At 36.2% G+C, this 25126-nt stretch overlaps 1 protein-coding gene across 2 annotated transcripts in view; it reads right to left on the bottom strand.

The window, feature by feature from the left end:
• aPKC (protein kinase C iota type) overlaps window positions 1-25126 on the bottom strand; it is a 380150-nt gene that overhangs the window by 59189 nt on the left and 295835 nt on the right. For both annotated transcript variants that reach the window (XM_090408542.1, XM_090408543.1), the window contains 2 exons: window positions 19206-19291; window positions 5223-5310 (listed from right to left, as the gene is read on the bottom strand). In XM_090408542.1, coding sequence (XP_090264668.1) covers window positions 5223-5310; window positions 19206-19291 — 174 coding nt within the window. The remainder of the gene's footprint in view (window positions 1-5222; window positions 5311-19205; window positions 19292-25126) is intronic.

Genomic DNA, 25126 nt, shown 5'->3' with positions numbered 1-25126 from the left:
GTTTTGTACCTTTAAGAAAAACATAATGTAAGATTCTAATATCTTTTTGATAAAATGTGTGTTTTATCTTTGAATATGATAAGATAATTTAAAATCTTCTAAATTTCACTTTGAGTACTAAAAGCTGAGCATTCTTTGCTGTGTGGAAGGTAAATATCATTGTCTGGTGTAAGACTAACACCCTGCTCTTACTGAAAACCTTAAATGGCTTGAAAAATTCTATGTTTAGTGTCTAGAGCAGGTTTTTCGACTATGTAAGTATCTTCAGGACTGGGGTAAGGTGGTACAACACCAGGGACTCCTTGCAAAGGTGGAGCAAGCTACCAACACTCCTATCTCAGTATCTCCCATAATGCAAAACAGATCTCCTTGCAGATATGTCTAATGTTATGCATTAAGGGAAGGGCCACAAGATAGGAGTGTTGGTAGCTTTCTCCACCTTTGCAAGGAGTGCCCTGGTGTTGTATCACCTTACCCCAGTCCTGAAGATACTTTCAGGTGCAAACTTTGTTTGCTCACACTTGGATAAAGGATTAAACTAAATTTATTATACTCTAACCAAGTGAAAAATAAACTTTCAACATCTTTCTCTAAATCCAGAGTAATTTATTAAAAAAGGGTGGCACACCATTTGGCAACTCCTATAGGTAGAGATGATCTGCTAATGCTTCTGCCTGGTATCTCCACTTGGGCCTGGCTCCCACTGAAGAGACCTCAATAAAGGTCGAAACTAGTCTGGGTTGTGGCCCTTCCCTTAATGCATAACATTAGACATATCTGCAAGGAGATGTGTTTTGCATTATGGGAGATACTGAGATAGGAGTGTTGGTAGCTTGCTCCACCTTTGCAAGGAGTGCCTTGGTGTTGTACCACCTTACCCCAGTCCTGAAGATACTTTCAGGTGCAAACTATGTTTGCTCACACTTGGATAAAGGATTAAACTAAATTTATTATACTCTAACCAAGTGAAAAATAAACTTTCAACATCTTTGCAGTAGATGTAAAGTACAGATCCCCACCCCCCCACTTTATGTTATTTGTAAGATTTCAGTATTTCAGGATATTTGGTATCTTTTGGCTTGTTAACATTGGCTGAGGATGTGTCGTGAAAGGTCTGTGGCACTGCATCCAACCAGTACTCTCTGACATGTTATTTACTAGTGTTCAAAGGTTGTTCCCCCCCCCCCAGTAAGTCAATGTGGTATTACAGCTACAACATAGATTTAAACTCCCCAAAAGTATTTCAGAAGGGCACATTGGGTTTAGCTCACATTAAGCCTAAAGCAGCTAAGATTATGAGGCCCAGTATGTTGTGTCTGTTAATTGCATGTATCCTCTTGGCAAGTTTCTGCCTGTTTAAGAGATGAAAAACTTGTTTCTAAGAGGGCAAAAATTGTGTTATTTCTGATACCATATTTTAATAACTTTTTCAGTCTGTTCATAATATGGAGTATTCCAACCAGATAATAAACTCAGCTCCTTACTTGATGCAGATGATGTTTAGCAGATAATCCTAAATAAATGCATGTCTTCAGGACATTAATTAAATCAATTGCTAGTGAATCTGGCATGAAAATCAGCAATAAAAAAGAAACTATGAAAATAGAGAGAAACAGAAAACACCAACTGCATTCTCAATGAAGGACTCCAATAGAAAGTAAAATGTTTCAGTAATTTAGGCACAAAGATGGTAAAATAAATATGGAAATAAGTAATAAGAGAATAAGTATGGCAGGATTATATAAAACATTTAAGATAGCAGAAAGGAACGCAACTCATTAGTATTCAAGAATGTGTGAGAGATTTTAAGAGCTGTGTCAAGCTCGTATGGTCACTTAAACAGAATAGGAAAGGCAACATTATCAAAATAATTTATCCCTTGAACATAAATACATATATTGGTATCATGAAGTGAGGACTAAAATTATTAGTGGATAATCTTCTTTCCATCCGTCTATCTATCTATTCAATGGATATCATCAGATACTGTATGGTCACTCAAATGCCACACCAGTCCTAGCCAGGTGGTCTTGTTTGTTTTTTAGAGGTTTAAACTCTCTGAAGGTCAGTCACTCCAGATGCACCATCCATCTCATTGATGGCCTCCCCCTCCTCTTTTTCCAAGAACTTCCAAGCACCCACCCTTTCGTCTGCCTTTCTGCAAATAGATCCTCAACAGTCATCTGTAACTTCACATCTCAAAAGCAGCTATCCTTTTCATATCACTTCTTTAGGTTCCAAGTCTCACATCCAAAAGTCACTGTTGGAAAAACAGTCATCCAAAATCCTCAATTTTGTTTCTGGAGATAGATCCACCCTACCAGATTTTAGATATATCTCTGTTGTTTTAGCCATTCCTAATCTGCTGAACAGCAATTCACTTTAATAATGGACCTCAGGTACTGAAATCTGCTGACTTCCCCAATTCTTTCTCCATTAAGGTACACATTTCTCAGGACCTTCCCCATCTTATTTCTTTTGAGAACAATAATTTTTGTCTTGCAAGGATTGAGCTGAAGTTCTCTGTTCTTACTATCTCATTACCTTTGTTAAGGATTTGTTCCAATTCTTCCTTATTACAAAGGAGTACTCTGTCATCAGCATACATCATATTATAACTGATCTACTACTTATCTTAAGCTCATCCACTGCTACATGCCTGATGTCCACAGCGTAGATATTAAAGAGGTGGGGAGAAAGTAGACATCCTTGCCTAACTCCCTTTCCAATCTGAAGCCAATCAAGTAAATCCAACACCTTCTTACTGTGGCTTCTTGCTCCTTGTACAAGTCAGCTATCAACCTGATTGTGTGTTGAGAAAAACCCATTATTTTCATTAGTTCCACAATTTCACATGCTGAACACAGTTAAAAGCTTTAACTGTGTGAGACTATCATAGTCTATGAAACACTTTACCATAGGGAGTCTAAATTCTTTATACTTTTCTATGATCTGTCTAAGGCAAAGGATTATGCTTCTTCCTGAGACGTCCTGCCTCAACTTAGCCTCAATCCTATTTAGAATTATTTTTAATAAAATCTTGCTTGCATGAGAGATTAATAGCTCTATAGTTCTTGCAATCTTTCATATCTTCCTTATGTAGTGGGTATGAAAACTGACTTCTTCCAGTCTCTAGGCCATGATCGTATCACCCATATCCTTGTAATCAATCTATGAAGCATTCTCCATGGCCTTATTGTTGTTACACTGTTTAACTGCTCTTTCAACCTCAACTAAGTAGAGGAGATTCCAAAGTAAAATTTTCCTGGTGAGAGGGCTCCTCTAAATTTTCGTTATCTGCTCTGCTGTACAGCTCCTCACAGTATTTTTTCCATCTGTTTTTGATTTCTAATTTTTCTGCCAGTACCTCCGTTCCTGTCTTTGATGACATTTACTTTATGCTTAAACTTCTGCTTTAGATCACGAACTAAACCAAACAACCTTTTGTAATTGTGTCTCCTCATCTGGAACTCTATTATGTTTTCACATTTATTAGTATAAAATTTTTTCCTTGTCTTGCCTGATGGCTCTTATGATTTCTCTACATTCTTCAGTCCCTTTGTTTCTTCAACAGCCTTGTTTTGATGTTTCCAAGTAGATTAAATTTAAGGAAATAAAAGTAATCTCAAAGGCTTGCAACAAATTCTTTGTCTATGTAGCACTTACATATCATCATTAGAGGATATTCCTCTTTACCCCATCAGCATTACAATTTGAATCAAGTACTTCCGTGCTCTGAGGATGCTAGTTTGAAGTCCTGCAAAACAGCAGGAGTAGCTTAATAAATGACTAGTTTATTTTGCATTTGCAAGGTGTGGGATTTAACATCATGAAATAAATTATACTGTCAGTTCATATGTAAAAAAAAGCTGTCTATTTTGCTGTTATTCGAGATGTGTAGATGACATTAATAAGACAGCAGTCTCAAATGCTCTTTTCCTCAGATATTTTTCTCCAAAAAATCTATATAAAACCTATATGCCACTTGAAAGAATTCAGAAGTTATGTTCTCATGGCACTCTGAATCTTGACTTCTTTTTACTTTATGTGGCACCCACACATGAATAGCTTCTATAACCCTATAGCACATATGTACTGCTGATGGGCCAAGGTTTTTTTTTTTTTTCATTAATTTTATACATTTTTTGTATTCTTTCATTTATTTTTTCAAAAAGTACAGAAATCCTGCTCTAGAGACTAAACATGAAACTTTTTCAAGCTACATCAAGTCTTCAATAAGTGAGATAGTAGTCTCACACTGGGTAATGAAATTCATCTCTTACCCAAAGATGAAATTCATTGAGCAACTATCCATTTATGCCAAAGAACAAATTAAAAGAAATAAGAAAAAAGCACATCACACAAATAGGATTGCAGCAATCATGAGGTGTTGGTGAAAAGTACACAAACTCAATTTTGTAATGAGTCAACCTTGCTGCACTTGTTTGTTTATTGCATTTAGATTACACTTCACTAAACTTTTGTAAAGTTCAGTTAACCGTAATCCTGATAATGCCACAGATCTTAACGGATGAAAAAATATATAGTCATAATCAGAGGAAAGGAAAACTGCAATTGCTGTTATGCAGTAATGGCAATGTTTCTACAGAGAAGCAGGTAGTTAAACTACCTGTTTGTTTATAGAAACAGATTAAATATACAGTACAGGTAACTAAGTGTTGGCTTATGGTTAGCTATGGTTAATTCTCTATTGAATCAGAAACTGCAATGCAACCATTACAGGAAAATATCACACAAGGTGTAGTCCTGACATTATATAATTTTACTTAGCCTTTTGAGCTAATGTTATCTGTATCAGATAAATATTATAATAAATTAGTGATTTCAAGCTTTATATTTTTCTTTTTTTCAGTTATGTGACATCATAGTTAGTCTTTATTTATGAATCTTCTTCTTCTGCAGCTTGCCCCACTTAAGTGGGGTTGCTGTTAATGATGAGTCTCCTCCATATCCTCCCATCTTGGGCTGTCACCACATTCAAGTTCTTCATCCTCAAGTTCTCTTCTACCATCTCCCTCCATCTCTTCCTTCTTTTGCCACCCACACTTCCTCCTTCCTTGCACATCCATCTGCATTTCTTTTGTTACAATTTAATGAATGCAATTCAAATAGCAATTTTTAAATAAATAAGAACTTCAACCATAAAAAATTCTTAAATGATTTTCTGCTTATAAACTATGAATACAATTTTTATAACATACCATAATCTTCTCCTCTCAGAATTTCTGGAGCAATATAATTTGGAGTTCCACAGAAGGTACAGGTAGTATCACCAGGACGAATACCTTCCTTGAAAAACAAAAGAGTAATTATAGATAAGAATGTTACATACAATAAGTAAATTGAAAATTACAGTAATAGATAACTTAAATAACTTAACAATATCCTATAATAGCCATTCAGAAGTGCATAGGCTTCTATCGTATTGCTCCTCTTTCTCATGTTAACCAGAGTGTAGTCCAGATACTCTCAAACTGTCCTCATAATTCTGGTATAATCTTGCAACTTTTCTTTGCATCCTTTCCATGTTTCTTTATCCCTTCAAAAACCCAAGAAACCAAATCTGCACACACCAAGGCCTTATAAATAGGCAAAATGTCTTCCTAATCCTTACATGTCAAGGTTCATTTCAAAATCCCATTTATCTTCCGAGTTGTATTTGCAAATTTTGTTGTGATATTTGAATTTAAAATTCTTATTCACCATAATGGCAAGATCCCTAGTCTAAAGTTTCTTGTAGAATAACCCCAGTAATATATCACTGGAAATCTCATCATGACAAAGTACATAACTTTATACTTAATAACAGTGAATTAACAGCAATTATTTGCTCAAATAACCCATACAAATTATTTTGTAAGTGTTGGTTATCAGTGTCATCTCTGATTGACTTATCTATCTTTGCATCATCAGCAAACAATTGCACATTGCCTGTTAGAGCCTTCCTTATATCATTGATGTATAGAGTGAATAAAAATGGTTGAAGGACTGATCCCTGGGATACACCACTAGTCACCTTAAATCAAATCTGGCAGATTCACTCCCACCATATACTACTTTTTAATACTTGTCAACCATCCACTTATCCAAATCAAGAGATTATATTCCAAACTCATACTCTGCAGTTTATGAAACAGCCTTCTGTGGTATCCTATAAAATGCCCTTAGCAGAATCCAGCAGTATCATTGTTCATCCATTCCCTTTATCCACCTCAGCCATAACATTTTTTGCAATACCCCTGCACAATGAAACTACCATACATTCTTTCCATTCATGTGGTATCTTTCCTGAGTTGAGACTCAAGTTATATGTACATGTCAAAGGCCTGGCCAATTAGGATAAACATTCCTTTACCATATGTACTGATATTCCACTGTACCCATTGACAAATTCTTATCCATAGCTCTTCAACCTCATTCTCATGCCTTTATCCAAAGTAGTAGAACTGTGTATTCTCACAATATTCCTTCCACATCATCTTCTTATGGATCTCGTGCTCAATAAAGCTGTACATCCATTTCATTCCCAACCTATTTCTTCTTACAATTCTAGAGATACATTCAGATACTGCCTTGTTTAAGCGCTTTTGTTCAAAGATTCCCAAGCATTGCTGATATCTTTCCCATTCAGTAACCGATACCATGGGAGCAAAGATAGTATTCTTTTGAGTTGGTCAAAATTTCCAGCTTTGTAGTTCTGAATGTAATCTGTCCTAATTGGAACATCTATATAATTAACTACTTCACAGGAAAGTACAGCATGATCACTGCAAACAACTGGTGGTAAAATAATTGTATTCTTAACTGAGACTCCCCCCCCCCTCTTCTGATGATATGAACAAGTATAACATTCTTTGACCTTGAGTCATTTCTTTCACATGCTGATTGAGAAAGTGTCTTCCAACAGCTCAGTAAATTCTTCATTCTTATCTCTGCTGCCCCAACAATGTTTGCATAATCCCACTTCGCCCATCTATTCTATCTTTCTTAAAAATACCATATCTTTACATTTGATCCCAATTAGATCTGATTCTGAAAACTAGGTTTCACTAATGCTGACAATCTCAGCCTGTAAAGCATTCACTAAAGCAATAACCTCAACCCCTTTGTTCCTGATGCTCCTGCATTTGTATATAGAAATAACAAGTAATATAGAAATAGCAGAAATATTAAAATGGCAAGAAAGCTCATTCAGCAAAGCAACTTTCAGAGTTGTATTTTTCATACATCAACAGCTGTTGAAGTATGAAAAATACAACTGTTGAGTAAGAGTAATTATCAAAGAAGAGCCTAAAATTGCTCATTTCAGTGATATAGACAATAAAGCAATTTCTATGTAAAATGCAGAAACTGTTCAGAACTTAAAAAAAGATATCTGGAATACAGATCAATAAACAAACAGATTAATCCACATTTCATTAAAAAAAAATACACACACACTATTTGGAAAGAAGTCAACAGATATCCTCATAGGCAAGGTGCATTATGTAATGTAACGAGTCATGTGTTTGTAGCCAATATAAATTTAAAAAAATATGATGATCCCAAGTCAGTGCACCTATGTCCGAGTGAAAATGGCTGTGAGAAGGAAACTGATGGAGTTTGAAAGAAGTGTTGTGATATGATGCCATGTCATAGGACTATCTGTTCAACAAATTGGACCATTCAGGTCAACAATCAGTGATACCATACTGAGATGGAAGCACAAGGAGTCAACTGCAAGTGCTACCTGACTTTAGGATACTACGAAGGATAACATGTAAAATCCACCATTCGTCGGTTAACACGATGAATGAGGAGTTCCAAGCATCAACTGGAATAGAATACTAATCTGCAAAAAAACATTCACAACCAAGGCTCGCAACATGAATGTCCACGGTAGGACTGCAATATGCAGCATCATCTTCCATGTCCCACTTTACGAAGAGAATGTGCAGAAGATTGGAAAGCTTTTGTACATGCCCCATGTACAAAAGTTTGGGCCCCATGCAACAGCTCTTCTGCTCTTCCTGGAACACCTTAACCACATACATCACACTGCAAATAACCTACAATATGGAACAATGAATCATGCCACACCCTCTAACAAGCAGCTGGATGCTTGTGGGTGTGACAGATACCTGGTGAATGTCTTATCAGAGTGCATGACTCTGATAAGACATTCTATGAAATTTAAAGGTGGGAGTGTGATGGTATTTTCCTGTTTTTCCTGGTTTGGCCTTGGACCTTTGTTCATGGTGCCAAGAACACTGAACTTCAAGAGATATCAGAGATATCTGAACATTAAAGAAAATGCAATGCTAGTTACTTTGTGGCATTTCTACAGAACTGATCATTGTCTCTTTCAGCAAGACAATGCACGAGTCTTATGCCGTAACTGCATGATTTGTGGAAATGCATGTCTCCACACTTGACTGGCCTCCACAGAGCCCTGATGAATCCTACTGAACACCTGTGGTATGAACTCAAGTTCAGGTGAAGTAAAGGAACGTCCACCCCCAGGACCTCATTACATGCCTACAGGAAGAATGGTCCAAAATTCCCATTGATTGCTATCGTACACTTGTGGAAAGTATGCCCCATAGGATTGCTGCAGTCATCGCAGTGAAAGGAAGTCAAACATCTTAAGGTAGAAGAGATCTGCACTAAACTGTGGGAGCTTCCTAGTGAGGGGAGGTTGTGTTATGTCCTGAATAATCATATTATAAGTGGGACAAAACATTAATTTATTCAGGAACAACTAACCTTGATTGTAGGTAGAGAATGTTGTGTTTTGACAATGAACGGCGTGTATATATATATATAAATAACACTAAGATAGAAGTGAAGAAATAATTAATATGAAAAATATGCGAGACTTAACCTGTTTTGTAGGAAGTCCAATAAAGAAATTTATTTAAGGTATTAATTTATTTAAAGTATCCTATTTCATGTAGTATAAGAAAGCAAAGCGTATAAGCTAAGGTCCAAGGGTCACACTTTAGCCGTCCAGAATAATGTATGGCCGGAGGGAAAGTGAAGTTATACGAAAAGGAAGCTAGAACGCTTTCTAGGAAAACACGCCACGCGCACGTGGAGGAATGTGCGTAGCGCGATAAACAACGTGGCGAAGTGCCAGAATCTCTGAGATTGAAGCAGGCAATATAAACGCCCCCCCCCCCCATCTCCAAACAAGGCTTTTTTGTTCCTGTTTCCTGACCTCGTGGATGTTGGCTCTCGGTCTCCGCCAGTGGAGAAGATTCTAGGCTGGCTGTAGAAGTTATGAGTTGTCTGCCGTAGCGTGTGAGTTAGGGCTAGCTATTTCCTCAGATCAGGATAGCTATGCTATATCGTGCAACGGTAATCCAGATATGTGCCTGCGATATGTAGAATATGGCCGTGCAGCTATCGTATGTAACCCGGAGAATTGTAGACCTTAAAGAATTGTAGACCTTAAAGGAGCCTTGCTGTCCAGACAAGGCTGAAGAAAGAACTGAAAGTCATTCCAGGAACGGTAATGTAGATTGTCATTTTGATTTGATTTGAATGTAATATTTTGATTTTCAGTTGAAGATTTGTGTGTGAATTCTATAGGATATTTTGTGTAATGGACATATTGTAAAGAACTTTAGAACTATCCCTATTTTGGCATTGACCTGTCCCTGTTTGAGAAATGTCTCCCTAGAAGGGATCTGTATAAGAGATGATTGTGATATGTTGTGAGATATAACTAGTGACCATGTGAGTGATAAAAGATACACTACATAAGCTAGAAGTTTGTTAAATTATACATAGAGGTGGTCCAAGTAATTTGTTCTTGTATTGTAATATTAATATTGAAATTGAGATCTTGCTAGCAACGCGATATAGTTAACCATGCATTTGTATTTTCTCATGTATAATTTCTTGATTTAATAAATATGTTTCATAGCATTTGCCTGAGTCCAGCTTGTTATGTGAATTCAAATAGCCACTCATAAAATTACCATCGAACCTGGCGGGAGGGATCCACGAGTATAATTTGATACTTAGAGCCAAGACTGCATGCAAAGATAAAGAGAACAGGAATTAGTTTATTTTATTGTTGGAAGTTTATTACTGTGTATCACTCTGAGAGAGCCACCTTGGATAAGAGTCTCGTCTATCCTCAGTATTGGCTGGCGCAGTTAAAATATAAATTTGTCAATATTTAACAAGTGAACTGTCTCAGAGGATATGTTTAATGGCAGCGTCCCATACCTGGACAAAGCCCTAATCATAAATTAAATTACACATGGCTAAGCTTAAGAGCCGCCTGAATTTAGCTTGTTTAAAGAAAGAGAAATTTGTATGAGTGTGTAGGGTATACATAACAAACAAGATTAGATAAAGATACAAAAGTAATATAGTTAAAGAATATGCAACAACATATAGAGGACAGGTACATAACAGTTGCCAGTAAGGAAGAGATCCAGAGTACTTAGGGATTGGTTGGGGTTGTCTGGTATTCTGGTGGCCATGTGAACAATTTGTGTGAGATCATTTGCGATTGCAGTTAGATCATGAGCTGTTCCGTTAGAAGTAGGCAGCTAAGCAGCTGGTGTTGTGAACAGTGAAGTTGCTGAGGAAGGTTACTTCGCTGTTAGGAAAGTTAGTTTGAAGAAAATCAACATTGAGCAAAATAGAATTGAAGAGTTCAGAGTATTGTTGGCATTAGGATAACAGTAGAGACAGTATATGAATTTCTTTCTGCAATAGATGAAACTCTTCTGGTCGGCTCCTTATAGGTTTTGTAACTGACATTATCCTAATGCACATAGTAGTCGTTCCACATCACCTTTCTTAGGAATTTTTGCTTAATAAGACTATTCATTTCACTCTAACCCTATTTATTCTTCAACCTCTATGGATATATTCTGATACTGCATCAGTTAAGTATTTTTTAATGCTTCCTACCTACTGAAATTGTTTCCATCTCGCAAATGATATCATGGAATTAAATCTAGTATTCTCTTCTATATGTGTCCTTAATTTTTCCTTTCTTCTATGCTAACTGAAAATTAATTCTTCTCTATGTACTGTTTTGAGATACAGGGTTTTCCAAACCAACAATCTATTTTCACGGACTGGCGTGGAAGTCATGATTTTTGTTCCCATTTTTGTACAACTAGAAACATATAGACAATTAAGCAGTTTCTATGCAAAATGTAGAAACTGTTCAGAACTTTTAAAAAAAAAAAAAGATATTTGGAATATAGATCAATTAGAGAGTACAAATTGTACAAAATGATTAAATATTTATGGAACCTTGGGAAATTAGGCTCTCAAATCTCTCAAGCTCATAAAGTATGTTATAAAAATATATATAAAAGATCCTTTAGTAATGAATAGTATAAGTTTATATTGGCAATAAACAAATTTACACAAAAAAAAATGAAGGCTGTTAATTACAAAATCTACATCACACACTTTTTGACAATGATTTCTCTCCCTCTCACTCTCTTTTTTTGCTTAGATTATGCCAGAAACAAACAAATTTTATTACCATAATTTCTCAGAAATCAAAATTTTCATTATGTAAGAGCAAGTTGAAAATAGATCGATATCACAAAATAAGAATAGACCGAATGAGGATATTTGGTTTATTGATTGTAATGCTGTAGAAAAAGTAGTGATATTTTTTCGAATTTTTGCTAATAATACTGAGTTAGTTTATTGTATTTATTTGTTTTATAAGTGCATGATTGAGTTATTTACACTTAAGTAAAATATGTATATTAGCAGTTTGGCACCTACGCATAGTGGAATAATGGTAGCCAAGATGTCTTTGTAGAGCATGTTAAATTTATGTGATTTTGTTCAGTGTAGAATTTGTGAGATGTATGGAAGGAGAGTGAAAACAGTGAGCAATTGTGTAATATTGTTTGCCCACCGATTAGAGATCCTTCGACACTTCTGCACATGTCAGAAAAAGGAGAATCCATTCCGATAATAGGGTAATCAGTCCGTATTGTGGGATGAGTTGTTTATTATTACAGGTCAGAAAATTAACTTCTCTTTTATGATTATTTTATTTAACTATGTTGCCTGTATAACAGTTGGAAAATTTTACCTATAAAGCACGTGATTTCGCGTGTTGGCGACCAATTCATACGTCCTTCATTTCTTTCTCTCCTTCAGCATGAATCGACTATTCTTGGCAAGATGCCAAGCAGAGACCCACAAACGGTGGGCGAACTATAAATGTTTTGACAGCAAGTGCAGAGAGCACAAATTATGTGATAATAGAGTAGAGAGCATTGATAGAAAACCAGAAAAGTGATAATTTGAAAGTGTAGTAGTGGAAGTTCAGGAAAATGTAGAAGACCTGAATAAAGAAATGGTACACTCGCTTGTATCACAGGACAAAGCATGAGATCGAAAGGCTGCAGAAACAGCTAGAAATTAGTCGAACGGAGAACAGAAAAAAGCAAGATGGCAGAAACAAAAAAGATGATTGTAAGAATAAATGATAGAAAGAGCATAAGCAGATAAGTTTTTATGGCAATTCTACTATAAAGGGAGTATTTCACATAAACATTTCAATGTATTGTTTCTCTGGTGTTGAATATCAATACTATCAGTAGTTCTACAGTTTCATCTGCCAGAGACAAATGAAATGCTCTCTACCATCTCCATTAATCAAAGTTATGCTTCCATAGTCATTCTTCCTCCTGCTTTCCCCATAACAAAAAACTCTTTGGTATTTACCTTATATCAATAATATCAGTGATGCTGCAGAATGTGGAAAGGGAAGGTGAAAGAATTGATTGTTTTGGCTGGAACCAATGACTTCAGAGGTAAGAAATATTGTATGAGAGAGGATGTGAAAGAGTAATTGGAACAAGAAAAAAGAGGAGCAAAAGAGAAGTTTGTAAGTTTTCTGCCATGCTATGATAGAGGTGAACTGAGAAGGAGGCAATGATAGCTAATGAATTAATGCACAGGGATGGATGGAAATATTTATACAATGCTAATGCATTGCACTTAAATGGATTCAGAGTTAGGTATCTAGAGAGTCATCTATTTACTGAGAGTATGGAAGCTCAAAGTCAGGAAAACTAAAGAAATTAGAGTGGATGTAGGTGTGAAGGCACCCACAAAGCAAATGAGTGTGTGACTGAACAAAAAATGCAGAATCTACTCTCTCAGACAGCTCAGGATGTAAATGGTTGGGGGCCTAAGGGGGATACTACAGTTTTTATATACTAATGCTACAAGTATCAAGAATAAGAGGGAAGAGTTTGCAACACTGATTGGTGTGACTTTGCAAAACGTTACAGGCATAGAATATGATGTATTTAGTATTTTCAGGGAGGATAGAGTAGACAGAACATGGGGTACTGGTGATAACAGATGAACTGGAGCCAACAAGAGTAGGAGTCAGTCAGGCAGAAGGTAGTTCTTTTGAGTCAATCTGTTGTGAGATTGAGGCCAATATCAAACTGGTGGCTGATATAAGCCAGGGGATTTAAGGATGCATCCACCAAGCATGCATCAGCAGATTAGTACAATGAGTGTAAGTAGAGTAATTATTATGGGGGACTTCAGAGACATAGATAGAAAGGAGGAAAAATTACATGGCAGGAAGGAAATGGAATTTAATCACTCACTGAGAGATAATTACTTGAAACGGAATATAATGGAGGGTTTGTTGGTTGTTAGGTGAAAAAAAAAAAGGGGGAGCGGGAGAGATATGATAGAAACGGTCAAGTTATTTAAAGAATTTTATAGGATTAATACAAAGGAAATATTTCAGCACTTGGCTAGAGGGGAGAGGACAAGAGGTCATCTCTGGAAGTTGGGTAAGTGTGCAGTTAGCAAAGATACGAGTACTTGATTTTTCACTTGAGAGTGGTGAATGAATGGAATGGGTTGCCAAAGTCAGGTTGTGTTTTATCTGTTAATGGTTTCAAGAGGAGGTATGATAGATACTGTGTTGATAGTTTGGGTCTTTCAAGATGTCTTTTAGGACTCCATGGAGGTGCCTGTGCAATAATAATAAATAAAAACACTAAGTTCACCTGTAAAGAGAAGAATTGAGGTGCATTTATAGCGACTGCAGACTGCACTTTTCAGAAATATAGATGAAGTATGGAATGTTTGAAATAAGAAAGGATGGTGGCTAATTTTTCCTTAAGTTTTTAACAGAAAAGGTTTTTCTTTTTTTTTTTCTCCTTTTTTAATTACGTTATTTATACAAATTTTATGTATATGGCAAAAGTCTATGAAGGTGATCTGAAAAGGTCTCGGCCTCGACCATAGATGGCAACACTATCGGAAAGATTTTTTTAAAATTTTTTTTATAAGTTGGTACATCTTCATAAGCATCCATGTGAAATTGCAAACCATTCTATCAAGTAGTTTGTTTTATACAGCCGTCTGAAGAAAAAGTGTTGTCTGTATCCCTTGAAATAGATAAAATTGAGTATCATTCGGTTATAAAATTCTTTGTAAAAAGAAGGTTTAACGGCAAAAGAAATTCATTCAAAGTTCATAAAAGTTTATGGGCACTCTTTCTCCAATGAGAAGAGTTTAAACGTGGCCGTACTAGCCTTGAAGATGATCCACGTGAAGGACGTCCAAAAAGTATAACATCACCAGAAACCATTGATCGAGTGCACGGTATGGTAATTGGATGACTGGCAAGTGCGTGAAATTGCTGAGATTATAGGCATTTCAAAAGAACGTGTAGGATATATTTTGCATGAAGAATTGAAAATGAAAAAGCTTTGCGCAAGATGGGTGCCATGCCACACTTGCTCACGGCAGATCAAAGACGCACTCACACGAAAATCTCTGAACAGTGCTTTGAGCAATTTAACAAGAATAAAACTGATTTTGCGTATCAATTTATTAATATGGGTGGATTCACCATTACACACCAGATTCCAAACACAGCACTTGGAATCACCATTACACACCAGATATCCAAACACAGCACTCAAAACAGTGAACAGAAGCTGGTTGTTCAGCGTAAAAAGAAGACAAAGTTGGTTCCATCAGCAGAACAGGTCATGGCATCAGTGTTTTGAGATGCTAAAGGCATTTTGTGGGGTGCTTAAGGGTCAAAGCTGTATAACTGAGAGGAGACATCCACATAGCCTTTAAAGGAATGTGGAGAACCGACCAGGGCTTTTAACCTAATGTCCAATCCTCACCTTATAATGTTGAACCCTGTTGGGTATCTACCTGGATACTGAACGAACATGGATGGGCTGGCAATTTGGGATTTAGCCGACCAAATTCTATTCTTACTGGTTAAACCAAAATACAAAATGACAACATGACAAAATTTCATACCGGCTGGGGTGTCGCCAGGTTAAACAAGTCCCCCGTTGTTTTCGCCAGGGAACCAGGGTGAACAGCGAAAAGTCAGCTACTGGAACAAATCTGAAAACACACCCCCAACTCAACATGACCAGAGTTAAAGATCGGTACTATCAACATAAGAAGCCTAAATGGCAAACAAATGGAGCTAGCTGAGGAATTAGATAAGTACCAGATCGACATAATAGGGGTGACTGAAACAAAAAAGACAAAAACTGGTGAGATCTTTCTGAGCAAAAAATACAAAATGTTATATTCAGGCAATGACAATCAAGGAAAAGAAGGAGTAGCCATAGTATTCAACACAAAATACAAGGCTAATCTTCTTGAATGGCAGGCAGTCTCAAGTAGAGTAATGTGGGCAAATATGAGAATGGGGAACTGGACAATGAGACTTATTTGTGCCTATGGTCCCACAGAAGGTTCTACTAAGATAGAAGTGGAAGAATTTTTTGACGCTTTAGAAAAAGCAACTGACACAATGAAAAAGGAAAAGTTGGTCCTTGTTGGGGATCTAAATAGCAAAGTAGGAAATGATTGTGAGACATACAAAAATATTTGGAGAAAATTTGGAGAAAAGAGCAAAGCTAATAATAATGGCAAATATCTGTTGGATTTCTGCTCAGGACATGGACTGGTTATTACTAACACCATGTTCCAACATAAAAATGTGCACAAATTCACATGGAGAGAAGAGGCAATAAGAAAAGAGAATAAGAAAAGAAAAGAGAGAACAAGAAAAGTCTCATTGACTATGTTATTGTTGACAGTGATGTTTTCTCCCTGGTGCAGGACACCAGAGTGTACAGAGGATTTGAAATTGGAAGTGATCATTATTTAGTCTTGAGCAAGAAAAATTGAATTTCATATTGAAAAGAATAACATGTAAGAAAGTTTTAAAGCGAATAAAAGTTGAGCAGCTCTCAGATGTGAACTGTAGACTAAAATACATAAACATTATTCAAGAAAAAATGAAAGAGTTTTAGAACAGGAACCAAACCTTAGATATTCAGTGCAAGCCTTGAAGAAAACCTTGATTGATTCAGCCAGAGAGGCATGTGATGAAGTTGTCTGCAAGGGTAGAAAAATTAGAACTCCATGGTGGACACAGGAAGTTAAAGAGGCAGTGAAGGAAAAGAAGTAAGCATATAAAAATTTCCTAGCAAATAAGTCAACTTGTGCTCTTAGATAATACAGAGACAAATGTAAGAAAGCTAAACACTGTGTAAAATTAGCTCATGGGAGGACTTTGGCAAGAACATAGAAAATAAATATCATGAAGGTGGCAAAATATTCTGGAGGTTGTTGAAGAAGCTTAAGAATGGAGGAAAGAGTGCTGTAAAAGGAGTTAGAGATGATAAACGTAACAGGAAAATGGGAGAAAAAGATATCCTTGAAGTATGGAGTAATTACTTTGACTGCTAAATGAAACAAGCTGTGAGGACAGCACAGTGGTAAAAAACACTGACCAGGCATGCAGTCAGAAATACATATCCATACTTGAAGTTGAAAAAGCCATCAAAGGCTTGAAATGTGGAAAGGCAGTAGGAGTAGATGATATTCGACCAGAAAAATGCTGAAGTATGGTGGTATAAAAGTCTTACATTGGCTGCGCTGCATAGTTCAGAATGCCTGGACAGAGGGACGAATTCCCGATGATTGGAGTAGAGCTCTCATAGTACCCATACATATAAGGGGTAATAAAACTGAATATGAGAATTATAGAGGTATTTCCCTACTGAGTGTTCCTGGTAAGATATATGCAAGTTAACTTGAGAAACGGTTGAGAAGAATTGTGGAAGAAAAGCTTGGTGAAGAACAAGCTGGATTCAGGTCAAATAGAGGCTGTCAGGATCAGATCTTTACTTTACGACAAACAGTGGAGAATTCATCACAATGAATATAACAAAGATCTTATTTAAGTTTTGTCGATTTGGAAATGGCATATGACAAGGTGCCAAGAGAGAGAAGGTATTCAATACGCTACAGTTATATGGTGTGAATGGGGCATTATATCAAGCAATACTTAGTCTTTATTTGAGTTGTAAGTCAGCAGTTAGGATTGAAGGAAGTACAGGAAGATGGTTTAATGTTAAATCTGGTGTGAGACAAGGATGTACATTATCCCCTCTGTTATTCATTATCTATATGGATCACATTATGAAGGAAAGTGGGATTAAACATGATATCAAAATTCGAGATGTTTATGTCCGCTCTTTGCTTTATGCGGACGATGTTATACTTCTAAATAAATCCATTACTAGTCTGCAAGATTCACTGACTAAATTGAATAACTGTTGTAACAGATATGGTATGAAGGTCAGCAATAAAAAGACAATGAAAATAGGCAGAATCATCGAAAATGTCAACTGTGTTGTGAACGGAGAACCTGTGGAACAAGTAAAACATTTCAGCTACTTAGGCAAGATTTTCAGTGAAGATGGTAAATTAAATATCGAAATAGACAACAGAATCAACAAAGCTGGTATGGTAGGAAGTCAACTGAATAAATTCATATGGAATAAGAGTGAAATTAGTCGGAACACTAAATTAGTTGTATACAAGAAAGTGTTCAAACAAGTTTTAACTTATGGATCTGAGAGCTGGGTCAGAAGTAAAACACTTGACTAAAGACTAGAGACCGCAGATATGAAAGTTCTGAGAAAGATTAGAGGCGTGAACAGATGGCATCAATGGCAATATCATATTAAAAATGAGGATATTAGGAAAGAACTTGACATTGTCAGCATCCAGGAATGCGTTAGCAGAGCTAATCTCAGGTGGTATGGTCACTTAAACAGAATGGGCGAGGAAAGATTAGCAAAAGAATTGTTCTCTGCCGGTTTGGCAGGAAAACGACCTAGACGAATTCCAAGAAATAGGTGGATTGATACGGTACAAAGTGCCGTAGATGATAGAAATGTAAGATCTGATAATGTTGAAGTCTTGACAAGTAACAGACTGATTTGGAGGAAAATTGTAGATAGGAAGTTAGTAATGATGTAAATTTTTCATGTAATACTATCATATCCTGTACACTACTTGATGGTACATGGTAGGATTTTAATGATGATGATGACGAAAGGCATTTTGTTTATTAATTATCTTGAAAAGGGTAAAACAATAACTGTGGAATATTATTCCGATCTTTTAACCAGACTAAATGAAAAAATTAGTGAGAAAAGACTCGGTTTGCAGAAGAAAAAAATCACCTTTCATCAGGACAATGCACCTGCCCAAAAAAGGTGTTTTGGCAATGGGAAAATTAAGGGATTTGCACTATGAAATGTTGGAATATCCACCCTATTCCCAAGATTTGGCTCTCTCTGACATATCTCTTCCCAAAACTAAAATCTTCCTTGCTGGTCAGCGTTTTTCTACAAATCAAGAGGTGATTGCAGCTGTAGAGGGGTATTTTGCAGATGTTACTGAGAATCACTACAGGGATGGGATAATGGCACTGGAGCATCGCTGGAATAAATGTATTAGTCTCAAGGGAGATTATGTTGAAAAATAAAAATAATTTTGAAATTATAAATTTGTTTTTTCATTGTTAGGCCAAGAACTTTTCAGACCACCCTTGTAAATGCAAACCATATTCACAACACTGATTGTTGCCTATAAAACAGGTGAAGTGAAACTATGAAACTGTAGGCTAGGAAGTGAAATGATGCAAGCAAAGAGAATGACTGATCATATTTGACTGCTGTCTGATTGGTTTAAATTATCCTCCATTATAATCATTTAAAAACAGCAGATATTGATAGTATCTATATTTGTAAATAAAATAAAATACTATGTAGCCTGGACAAAAAAAAAAAAAAAAAAAAAAAAAAAAACAGTGGAATGGTACTTACTTTACACATTCCATAATCTGTAAGTTTAATGTGGCCTTCATGGTCTAAGAGAACATTGTCCAGTTTCAGGTCTCTGTATATAATGCCTGTTAATAAATAACAAATTATTAAATATAGATTATAGACTGAAAATAAGAATTATAATTCATTTAGTTTCTGGCACTTAATATTCTTCTGTTAAAATTTTTTATGTTAAAATCATTGTTCAATTTTACGTTAAAGTAAATTAAAGTAAACGTTGATTTCATGCGATAAAAACTGTGAAATGAACACAGAAGAGAGTAAAGAATAATCCATGACAGATATACATTTGAAGGCAGCAATAATAAAACTGTTCTTTAGCATCAATTTATCATTAAGACTTTCTACATTAATATCAGCAATTACATAAAACTTGTTAAAACAGTCCATTAATTTGAAGTCTTTAGAAAACTTCAGGAGGGAGAGAGAGCGAGAAACTACTGGTTTGCTATCTCTGTTAAAATGCTTACATAAATTAGTTAATATTTACAAGTTATTCAAATAAACTATTAAGAATAAAATAATCTGGAAGTCATTCATTTAATACACAAAGTGCAAACATAACTGTGTTTTCAATAAGTTTCAACAACTGAGTGTTTTCCATGTAACAGAATGTCTGGATTAGTGAATTTCATTATTTTAGAAACACTTCTGGAGGAAAAAATCCATTTTTCATTACAATTTTTATGTATGTATCAGCTATCAATTCTCTAAACAGAAGTATGCCGTTATATAACAAGGGGAAAAAAATCATGAACCTCACCTCTTCTTTCAAATGCTTACCAGGTGGTTAACATGACAGTAAAAAAAAAAAAAAAAAAATATTACATTACTTTTATTTTACCCATGTTTATATCTCCATTTCTGCTATCAGAACTTCTCATTATAGCACAAACTTCCAGGTGATATCTGGCAAAAACAAAATAGCAATATTGATTTTGCTTTTATAAACTATTCTTTTAATTGGGCAAAAAGGCATTTCCATTCTTTGAAGAAATGCAGAAAGCCTATACAGGAGGATGGGCTGGCAATTTGGGATTTAGGCCAACCAAACTGTACTCTCCATTGGTTTAAACCAAAAGAAAATTATGGCACAACATGCTGGATGAGGCACTGCCTGGTTAAACATGTCACCTGATGTTTTCGTAACTAGAGAAAACAGTGAGAAATCAGCTAATACAAGAAACTCAAACGACATCAGCAGAATTTAAATTTTGTAGATCAGGAAAAGGCATTTTAAAGGTTCCAAGAGGAAAGCTGTTCAAAACATTACAAGTATGTGGGGTATAAATGGGACATTTTCTAAACAATAGTCTTATTTAAGTTGTAAGTCAGCATTTAAATTTGAAGAAAGCACAGAAACATGGTTAGATGTAAACTCAGATGTGAGACAAGTGCATACATAATACATACTCTTATTCATCATCTGTATGGATCTTATTATGAATAAAAGTGGCATTAAACCTTATTTAAGATGTTAATCGGCTCTTTACTTTATGCAGATGTTATACTCCTAAATCCAGTACAAGTTTGTAGGATTCCTTAACTCAAATGAACAAATGCTGCAACAAACATGACATGAAAATTGGCAATAAAAAGACAATCAACATTAAATTCTGATATGTACCCTCAAGGGGGTGTACAGGATATTATGATAGTACAACATTACCAACAATTTTTCTCCAAATCAGTCTATTATTTATGAGGGCTTCAATATATGTTATATATTATATTTCAGTCTTCTAAGGCATTTCTTAATGGATCAATCCACATAAATCTTAGTCTTTCTCTAGACCCCCCCCCCCACACACACACACTGTCCTGGCAAAACTTGTGTTACAAGTCACAACCTTTTCTCTCCTATTCTGTTTAATAGACTATACCACATCAGAATAACTCTGCTCACACATTCCTGAATGTTAACAATGTCAAGTTATTATATTATTATTATTTAAACAGGGTACTCCAGAGTCAAAAGACTCATTGTAGGAGACCACACTATCCATTAACACAATACCTGTCATACATCTACTTTAGCGTATACACTGTTTTGGTGCTCACCACCAATGGAATGCCACTACCTCCGGCATTCCATTCTACTCATTTGTCACTCTCCAAGTAAAGAACCTAGTCTGACCATGTTCTTGGATAACTTCTAAGTGTCCCCCCCCCCTTGTTTTCTCCCTACTCCCCATGTATTGAAAAATTCTTTTGTGTTAATGTTATAGAATTCCATTAATAACTCCTAAGTTTCTATTATATCCCCTCTTCTCTGCCTGTCAGCTAAACACACACACACACACACACACACACACACAATCCTCAGACCTGTCACAAACTTGGTCATTCATTGAATCCTCTCCATCACCTCCCGATCACCAAGAAACACAGGTGATCAAGGTGACTGGAATTTTTTTGCAATCACTCAAGTCAGTAACTGCAAAGCCACCACCTGGATGATATACCATTGCAAAGTGATCACTAAGTAACTGAACTATTTCTTCAGAGAATATTAGGAAGTTCCTTCCTAATATTCTAATTTTTAATACAGTTGTCAGCTATTTCAGCTGAAATGTTTTATTTGTACTGTAGTTTTCAGAAATTATTCCAGATTTTATTTGCCAAATTAAATCTGGAAGAGCCAAAAGAATTATCAAAACTGGAATAGTAGGATATCAACTAAATATCTTTATATGAAATAAGAAAGAAATTAGTAAAGATACTAAACTAGCTGCAGACACAGTGTGCCTGTTAAGTAATAAAACTGATCTTTCACAGGACAGCAAACTCTAGTGGGAATAGTTTTACCCACTAAAGTGTGCTTAATTGCAGGTGCAACTTTCGAGTCAGGTGATGCAGCAGTTTTTGTGTAATAACCACTGAAATAACAGTGTTTGAGTAGAGTGTGTCAGAAGCTGCATCATAGTGCAAAGAGCTGTGATAAAATTTTACTGTAAAGTAGAAAAATGTACCAAGACCTAAGAAAAAGGTTAACGGCAACGACTATCTGAGTCATGCACAGATGTTCTGCTGATTTTCAATGTTTAAAAGGGGAGGGGGGACTTGGAGGATGAACCACGATGTGGATTTTCAAATGAAATGTAGTGAAAGCTAGGGAAATTGTTGCCCATGACAGGCAAATAACCACTAAGCTAATTGCTGTACAGCTTGGTGTCAGTAAGGAAATGGTCTGATTAATCTCAGAAAGAGATTTGCACATGAGGAAGATTTGTTCAAGGTTTGAGCCACACACGTTGCCACAAACAGAGAGCACTGAGCTGCACATTGTCAAAATTTAATCTATGCAGTTGATCATGATCGTGACCACCAAAATAAGAGTGTTTGAGTAGAGTGTGTCAGAAGTTGCATCATGGAGCAAAGAGCTGTGATAAAATTTTACTGTAAAGTAGAGAAGTGTACCAAGACCTAAATTACAGAAGTGTACCAAGAATTAGAATTAGCAAAACTGGTACAGTAGGAAATCAACTAAATATCTTTATATGGAATAAACAATTCTGTTGCAAAGAATTGTCACTGGTGATGAAAGTTGGTTCTTTCAGTTTGATCCGGAAATGAAACGCCAGAGCATGGAATTGAGTGGAACATCTTCTCCCTGGCAAAAGAAAATCAGGTTGCAAAAATCACATGTCAAGACAATGATCTTTTTTTTGACGCTGGAATTATCCACTGTGAATTTGTTTTTGAAAGCACCACGGTGAATGGTTGGTATTATATAGGAATATGCAACATCTGTATACCCACATGTGATGTGTTAGAGGAAAGAACTGTTCCAAAACAATGCACTGCCTGTGAACCAGTTTCTCACTTCAAAATCAATCTGTGTGATCAAAGCACCCTGCCCCCCCTCACTATTCACCAGATTTGGCTCCCACAGACTTTTTCCTCTTCCCAGCAACATTGAAGACATCCAACGACATGTGACCCAGACACTGAAGGAAGTTCCCATTCAGGACTTCCACCATACCTTCGAACACTGGTACAACAGATGTAAATGTTGCGTGGAGTTGGAGGGAGATTATTTTGAATCTGTGTAATTGACAATTACAAATGTAGGTCTTAGTTAGTTTTGATATAATAATTGATTCATTACTTAACAAGCACACATAAGTAATTGTTCAAACCAATTTTAACATGGATTTGAGAGCAGGGTTAGAAACAGAACAATTGATCAAAGACTAGAGACCACATAATATGAGAGTTCTGAAAAAAAAAATTAGGATAGTGAACAAATGACATCAATGGCAGAATCAGAAAAATGAAGGTATTAGGAAGAAGCAAAACAGTTTGCATTCAGGAATATGCGAATGTTAACACTGCTGTGCTAATTTAACCTCTTCCATACTTAAACAGTATGGAAGAAGTGAGATTAGTAAAGCAGGTGTTTGATGCCAATATGACAGGAAAAAGACCCAGAGGAAGACCAAGAGCTAGGTGGACTGATGCAATTTGTGCCAATAATGGGCAGCAATGTGCAATATACAGTCTCTCTCTGTCAAGTCTACCCTGCCTTCCCACGGTGTGGCCTGTTTCCACAACAGGGGCCTTGGCATTTGCCACTGCAAAAGGATATCTTCCTAGTTGGAAGAAATGCCAACTAGATCACTGGGTGTAGATGACCTTCACTGCATTAAAACACCACTGCCCCACTTATTGGGGGGCTGAAGTAACAAATGCTAAACTTGGCCTCCAGAGCAGGGTTTCTGGCCTCCATCCCTCCCTCTCTTCACCATGCACTGTGACTGATACCCTTCATGCCTAACATACTTAAAGACCCAGACACTCCTCCATTTTGAGGGACATGTCAGATGTCATCTCCTTTCAGGAGGTTGACTACCATGAGCTTCCACCATGTACAGTTTGTGCTTCTCTTTTACATTCTTCATCGGACAAAAGGATCCAGTCTTTAATATTTCCCATACAATCTGTTCTTTGTCTTCCTCCTCTTCTTTTTCCTTGTATCATTCCTTCTAGAAGTGTTTTTCCTTTTCTTAATGGTTTTCAGAGTCCTATCTTCTCCAATCATCTCTAATATTTCTAAATTATTTTTTTTTGGCAGTCCATGAGACTCTAAGAATTCTTCCGAGGATCCACATCTCAATGGCTTTTAGTTTATTTTAAGGGTAACATTAGTTAAAATGGAGATAACGCAGGTTGGCTACCAGATAGTATATGGGCCTGAACTAGTCAGTAATGAGTCAGGATACTTCCTGGTCAACTGCTGCATAATCCTGCTGCAACCCACTCTGCCTTGTCATGCCTGGTGAGGGAGTCTGAGTAGTAGTATGTGGGAGGCACCATCTTGCAAGGACACTGGTTGCACTCTGTATCATTGTCATGTTCACGAGTCTATCTCCTCCCACTGCATGTCCCCATTTGTTCCTTTCATCTAATAAGTTAAAAATGAAACAGACAAACAATGATGACAACATTAAGAACATAAGAAATCTCCCTCAACAACCAGTTGAAAGAATTCAAATCAAATGCAATATTCCAAATTTACAAGAATCCCTACATTTATACATCCACTTCACTAACATCTGCAATATAAATTCCAACATAAACAACGTTCATCACCACTTCCAGAAAGACAAACTTCTATCTCTTAACAGAAAGCCAAATTACAGATAGATCAACAGTTAATTTTCATTGCCCAAATTATACTCATGATTCATTTCACCACAAAGATGTGGTGAAATGAATCTTTGTGGTGACATTGTTAGAATGTGGTACATTCTAACAATGCCTGCCAGAGAATGCTAAATTTAGAATCCCATGCTTTTGACCTCCTCTGGCTGAAGGTTTCCTTGACTCACTTAGTAATATTCTACTGTTGCATTTACTGGTCTCCAAACTCTGAGAATCACAATGACCTCTTCATC

This window comes from Typopeltis vanoorti, chromosome 18, assembly GCF_054136105.1.
Source record: "Typopeltis vanoorti isolate ZY-2024b chromosome 18, IOZ_Tvanoo_1.0, whole genome shotgun sequence".
Lineage (NCBI taxonomy): Eukaryota > Metazoa > Arthropoda > Arachnida > Uropygi > Thelyphonidae > Typopeltis > Typopeltis vanoorti.
This window is presented reverse-complemented; position numbering and strand designations above follow the sequence as displayed.